Genomic DNA, 7,174 nt, shown 5'->3' with positions numbered 1-7,174 from the left:
CAAGGTTGAAGCAAATTAAGCCTTTTGCATTTCCACACTTCAACTTGGGTAATCCTCTCTCCTAATCCTTTTTTTTTCCAACTCTTGATTATTGGATACATAGTCTTTTTCTCATTTCATCAAAGTTTGTTATGAAACATCAACCAACGAATTTAAGATGCCATGAAAAATGTTCAGTGATTCTCTTTACATCGATATGGGATATCGTGAAAAATGTTCACACACATTGCACGCACTAGACACACACACAGCACACTAGAAGGAGTAGCGTATTCGTCGTGTTTGTTGTTCATTTGCCAAAAGTTAACGACGGAATTTTCAGTAAGAACCAACAAGAAAATTCCGTCGGAAATATTAATACTAGCTACTGATTGTATGTATATATGTTTACAAGTAGGTGACCTATCATGGCCTTCATGCTTCCAAAGTTCATCGCCATTCAAACAACTAGTTATCCTGATAGAGGACATTTTTACTACAACGAAAGACAAAGTTCAGTAAATCTTGGACAGGAGAATGTGTTCAGCGCACTCGTGAAGATTGAAGTCGAACGAGCAACAAGCAACACTAACTACGTTCACCTCCGATTCAGTAATTCCAACCGGTATTAATAGAAATCCATGAGTTTCATACTAAAATCTATTAATGATAAGAGAAGATGCTGTAACTTATATAGTGGTTTCGGTTATCTCTTTACACTAGTGTGGGATAATTGTTTATAGTTATTTTTGTTTTCATTTGCCAACAGGTATTGGTCACTGAGAGCGAACAACAACGTCATCATTGCTGAATCGAAGCAGCCCGTGGAAGACACAACGGAGCCTTCATGCACGTTGTTCCAGCCGGTGCAGGCGGCTGGTGAGGAGGCAGGTGTTTTTTACTTGAAACATGTTCCGACTGGTGGGCGTCTGTTGGTAGATAACACGAACTGGGGCGTTTACGTGGAGGTAAACGTCCCAGATTCGTACGGCCATCTAACTTATGTGGATTTGAGTACATTGGTAAACCTGCCTACCTCCCTCTCTTCCTATTAAAGTAGATAATTGGAATTCTAAATAGTTACTATAAATTAGATACCTTACTACATATATCCATAGCACACACGAGACATACACTTCACACACATTGCACGAACTACACATTATACACGTACTGCGCACACTACACACTACTATACACACATTGCACACTCAACGTGTAGTGTTTATAATATGTATTAAGTATGTGCACAAATTCTTTAAATTCAATTATTTCATTTTTCATTCCGTTCCTTTCTATTCCATTCAAAAGAAATTCTAATTCAAATTCTGTGTATCAAACAGACTCTAATAGAAATTGATATCGTTCAATTTCATTATAAAATTAATTAGTAATGATAGAAATTCACGGAGTTTCATCATAAAAATAATTGGTATAGACGAAGTAGCGTATTGGACTTGTTTGTTGTTCATTTGTTAAAAGTTATTGACGGAATATTCCGTTAGTACCAATGAGAAATTTCCGTCGGTTATCCGTCCTAAATATTAATACAAGCTATTTTAATTATTACCGTCAGAAATATTAATACTATCTAATTTAATTGTATGTATATATGTGTCCAAGCAGGGGATCGTGGCCTTCATGCTTCCAAAGTCTATCGCTATTAAAACAACTAGTTATCCAGATAGAGGGCATTTATACTACAACGAAAGACAAAGTTCAGTAAATCTTGGGGAGGAGAATGTGTTTAGCACACTCGTGAAGATCGAAGTTGAACGAGCAACAAGCAACACTAACTACGTTCACCTCCGATTCAGTAATTCCAACAGGTATTAATAAAAATCCATGGGTTCCATTTTAAAAATCAATTAGTGATAGGAGAAGAGGCCATGTTAGTTTCAATTATCTCTTTACACCAATGTGGGATAAATGTTTTTAGTTAATTTTGTTTTCACTTGCCAATAGGTATTGGTCGCTGAGAACGAATAGCAGCGTCATCGTTGCTGAATTGACGCAGCCCGTGGAAGACACAATGGAGCCTTCATGCACGTTGTTCCAGCCGGTTCAGGCAGCTGGTGAGGCAGCAGGTGTTTTCTACTTGAATCACGTTCCGACTGGTGGGCGTCTATTGGTAGATAACACGAACTGGGGCGTTTACGTGGAGGTAAACGTCCCAGATTCATACGGCCATCTAACTTATGTGGATTGGAGTACATTGGTAAACTTGCCTACTCTCCCTCAATTCTCATTAAAGTAGATAATTGGAATTCCAAATAATTTTAAATTAGATACCTTCATTGCATACATCCATAGCACACACGAAACATACACTTCCCACATTGCACGGACTACACATTATACACATACTACACACACTACGCAGTACTATAAACACTCAAGTACACAACATGTAGTGTTTATAATATGTATTATGTATGTGCACAAATTCTTTAAATTAAATTATTTCAGTTTTCATTCAGTTCCTTCATTCATAATAGATTCTCATTCAAATTATGTATATCAAATAGACTCTAATAGAAATTCATAGAGTTTTGTTATAATATTTGTTGGCAATTTAAACATAAAAATGAATATAATAATATCTCACATCGGTGTACACAAAGAGCTTAATCCACTATATAAGTCTCATGGGCCTCTCCTCCTATCACCAATTGGTTTTAGATGGAACCCATGGATTTCTATCAATATTAATTAGTAAAGATAGAAATTCATGGAGTTTCATCATAAAATTAATTGGTATAGAAGGAGTAGCATTTTAGACTTGTTTGTTGTTCATTTGCCGAAAGTTATCGATGGAATATTCCGTTAGTACGAACGAGAAATTTCCGTCGGTAATCCATCAGAAATATTAATACTAGCTAATTTAATTGTATGTATATTGTGTCCAAGTAGGGGATCGTGGCCTTCATGCTTCCAAAGTCCATCGCTATTAAAACAACTAGTTATCCTGATAGAGGGCATTTATACTACAATGAAAGACAAAGTTCAGTAAATCTTGGGGAGGAGAATGTGTTTAGCACACTCGTGAAGATCGAAGTCGAACGAGCAACAAGCAACTCTAACTATGTTCACCTCCGATTCAGTAATTCCAACAGGTATTAATAGAAATCAATGGGTTCCATCTCAAAATCAATTAGTGATAGAAGAAGAGGCCATGTAACTCATATAGTAGTTTCAGTTATCTCTTTACACCAACGAGGGATAAATGTTTTTTGTTATTTTGTTTTCACTTGCCAATAGGTATTGGTCGCTCAGAACGAACAACAATGTCATCGTTGCTGAATCGAAGCAGCCTGTGGAAGACACAACGGATCCTTCATGCACGTTGTTCCAGCCGGTTCAGGTGGCTGGTGAGGAGGCAGATGTTTTTTACTTGAATCACGTTCCGACTGGTGGGCGTTTGTTGGTAGATAACACGAACTGGGGCGTTTACGTGGAGGTAAACGTCCCAGATTCATACGGCCATCTAACTTATGTGGATTTGAGTACATTGGTAAACCTGCCTACCCTCCCTCAATTCCTATTAAAGTAGATAAGTGAAATTCCAAATAATTTTAAATTAGATACCTTCATTGTATGGGGTGTGATCCGTTGCTAACTTTTCTTAAGTTGCTAACTTGCTAACTCATCAATCCAACGTATTAAAAATGTCAACACGATGATACTGAAATGTTAACATAAACTTAAGTTGATATTTTAATACATTATGTTGACATTGATATTTAATTGTCAACACAGTTTATTAAAATGTAAACCAAATATGTGTTGATATTTTAATATGATCGTTTTGACATTTTTAATACACTACGTTGATGAGTTAGCAAGTTAGCAATTTAAGAAAATTAGCATTTTAACGCAACCCTTCATTGCATATATCCATAGCACACACGAAACATACATTTCACACACATTGCAAGCACTACACATTATACACACACTGCACACGCTACTAAACACACTAATACACGTCGTGTAGTGTTTATAATATATATTATGCATGTGCACAAATTCTTTAAATTCAATTATTTCAGTTTTCATTCAGTTCCTTCTTATTTATTTCAGAAGAGATTCTCATTCAAATTATGTGGTATCAAATAGACTCTAATAGAAATTCATAGAGTTTCATTCTAAAATTAATTAGTAAAGATAGAAATTCATGGAATTTCATCATAAAATTAATTATTATAGAAGGAGTAGTGTATTAGACTTGTTTGTTGTTCATTTGCTAAGTTATCGACGATATATTCCGTTAGTACCAATGAGAAATTTACGTCGGTAATCCGTCAGAAATATTAATACTTGCTAATTTAATTTTCTGGATATATATGTCCAAGCAGGGGATCGTGGCCTTCATGCTTCCAAAGTTCATCACTATTAAAACAACTAGTTATCCTGATAGAGGGCATTTGTACTACAACGAAAGACAAAGTTTGGTGAATCTTGGGGAGGAGAATGTGTCTAGCACACTGGTGAAGATCGAAGTCGAACGAGCAACAAGCAACACTAACTACGTTCACCTCCGATTCAGTAATTCCAACAGGTATTGGTCGCGTAGAGCGAATAGCACTGTCATCGTTGCTGAATCGAAGCAGCCCGTGGAAGACAGAACGGATCCTTCTTGCACGTTGTTCCAACCGGTTCAGGCGGCTGGTGAGGTGGCAGGTGTTTTTTACTTGAATCATGTTCCAACTGGTGGGCGTCTGTTGGTAGATAACACGAACTGGGGCGTTTACGTGGAGGTAAACGTCCCAGATTCGTACGGCCATCTAACTTATGTTGATTGGAGTACATTGGTGAAACTGCCTGCCCACGTGGCTTTCAAAGGCGATAACAACAGGTACTGTTATATATTCTTGTCATCATCTAATGATACAAAGTGAAAATCGGTAAGAAATCTCTACAGAAGTGGGTCAATGACGAAGGTATTACTACCTTCGTCCCACAATAAGAGTCACATTTTGTCATTTCGGTTCATTCCACAATAGGTGTCACATTTCACTTTTACCATAAATAGTAAGTAGGACCAACATTCCACTAACTCACTCCACTCACATTTTATTAAAAGACCAATATAAAAAAGTGGGTCTCATATTCCACTAACTTTTCCAATTCACTATTCTATACATTTTTTAAAACTCGTGCTCACATCAAATATGACTTCTATTATGGGACGGAGGAAGTAGTACTTTTATTAATACTCAGAATTTTAATAAATTAAAGTTGAGTATCCTAATTTAGAGCATATATGTTCAGTTTCCTTAGGGGAGTGTCCCAGGATGGGTACAACTACCTACAGTTCTCATCGAATGATCCTAACGAGTTGGCATCCGGCCACCGGGTGTCGTTCATGTCGGACGGACATGTCCGGATAACATCGGATCACTTTTCGGGCCTGTTCTGGAGGCGCAGTCCAAACTGGATATGGGCCGATGCGAATAATCAGTCGTCTCTCTCCAACCGCGACACTCACTTCTGGCCGGTCAAAGTAGACGACAACACCATTGCACTCCGCAACGCGGGCAATGGCCAATACTGCAAACGTCTGACCGACGAAGGGAAGACCAGCATGTTAAATGCGGCCGTCGGCACCATCACCAAGGAAGCCAGACTGGTGGTGCAAGAGCTCGTGTCCAGTAGAAAGATCTACAACGTCAGATATCGGATGGATAACGCCAGGATATTCGACGAGATGCCTTATCTGGCAGGCACATCCGTGGTTACTAACTCCAGCGACCAGGATGCTTCTATGACTGTTCTGATTACTTATGAAGACGAGAAATCTTATACTTTTAGCCGTAGCACGTCTTTAACTGCAGGGGTGGAAACCAGCTTCAGCGCTGGCGTTCCCTTCATTGCGGAAGGAACGATCACTCTCATTCGAGATAAGCAAAACTCTCCAGTGGGACACCACCACAACTACTACCACAACAGTTACTGCTTCGGGCTCTGTTCCCGTGCCTGGGAGGACTACGGCTATCATTGAGTATGTCGGGACTAAGGGCACTTGCGATATTCCTTATTATTACACGCAGCAAGACAGGAACTCCACCAATGGCCAGATTTCTTACACTGAGCAGGTTGATGGTGTTTACAAAGGCGTCAGTTGTCACAACTTCAACTTTGTTATCCGATCCACTCAGCGCCTCGCCTGAGCATCCCGTCCCGTTTTTCCCAATCATCATTAACCATCATCAAGCTGACAAGTACTGAGACTATCAGCAGTATTTAATTAATAAGATTGGGTCAAATATTGTTGTTTGTGTTGCCAATTGAAACCAAAAAAATATAATATAACTATCCCACGGCAGCGTACAAGGAGAAAATCTTCCAACATGAATATCTCTGTGAATCCTCAATCTTCCAAATGAACAAACTACTTTTGAGCGTGGCTTGGAGTTCTTAAAGGAACGTAAATCCTTGATCAACATTCATTTGTATGGCAACTTACAACCTGAATGATAGCTACAACAAATGCACACGTATGCAGTGGCGGACGCAGAAAATATTATTGGCAGGAGCTGCATTATACCCTATATATATACTATATTCAATAAATAAAAAACTAAATATAATAAAAATTAATAATATATTAAAAAATCACAAATACAGCTATAAAAATGATAAAAAAAATTTATAAAAAAAATTATTATAATGCATAAATCAATATATTACTATGTTGCAAATATATATAAAAAAAGATAGAAAAATATATGAATCTAATTTGAACCAAACTCTAATTCTAACATCTTAAACTCAAATCAAATAATAGTCGGCCAATTTATCTGAAGAAAATTAAAGTTTTAATGTATATTATTATAATTAGACTTATCATTTTTTTGTAAATTACTCTTGCAAATAAATAATGAAATGTTCTGTTAGACACAAGGTTATAAGATATTCAATAGAGTAAATATCAATTACTAGTAAATTATTACTATAGCATACCTATCATTGATGTAACTATTAACAACAAAAAATTGACTACTAAATTGAAATTTTGGTACATTGTATATACTTTCAGAATGATTAATGGAATAGTACTAAAAGCTATATTACCAATTTAGAATTATTACATTACCTAAATGGAAATTGAACACAGTTAACATTTTAATAGCTGCACTATTATTACAAAAAAAATGGTTTGAAATTAAATTTATAAATTGATTGTACTTTT

General features: G+C 36.8%; 1 protein-coding gene across 3 annotated transcripts; it reads left to right on the top strand.

Annotated features, from left to right (window-relative positions):
- On the top strand, nt 1-6,425 carry LOC121794257. Of its 3 annotated transcripts, none has more exons than XM_042192340.1 (9): nt 1-48; nt 398-604; nt 749-1,001; nt 1,606-1,808; nt 1,945-2,197; nt 2,893-3,095; nt 3,241-3,493; nt 4,338-4,837; nt 5,254-6,425. In XM_042192340.1, exons 2-9 carry the CDS (start codon nt 408-410, stop codon nt 5,981-5,983), a joined length of 2,592 nt encoding a protein of 863 aa, XP_042048274.1. In that variant the 5' UTR covers nt 1-48; nt 398-407; the 3' UTR covers nt 5,984-6,425. The 3 variants fall into 3 exon arrangements, with proteins under 3 accessions (XP_042048274.1, XP_042048276.1, XP_042048275.1); XM_042192341.1 differs by having other exon boundaries at nt 22-48; nt 395-604; XM_042192342.1 differs by lacking the exons at nt 1,945-2,197; nt 2,893-3,095.
- Nucleotides 6,426-7,174: the final 749 nt, after the last annotated feature.

This window comes from Salvia splendens, chromosome 3 (assembly GCF_004379255.2).
Source record: "Salvia splendens isolate huo1 chromosome 3, SspV2, whole genome shotgun sequence".
NCBI lineage: Eukaryota > Viridiplantae > Streptophyta > Magnoliopsida > Lamiales > Lamiaceae > Salvia > Salvia splendens.
This window is presented reverse-complemented; position numbering and strand designations above follow the sequence as displayed.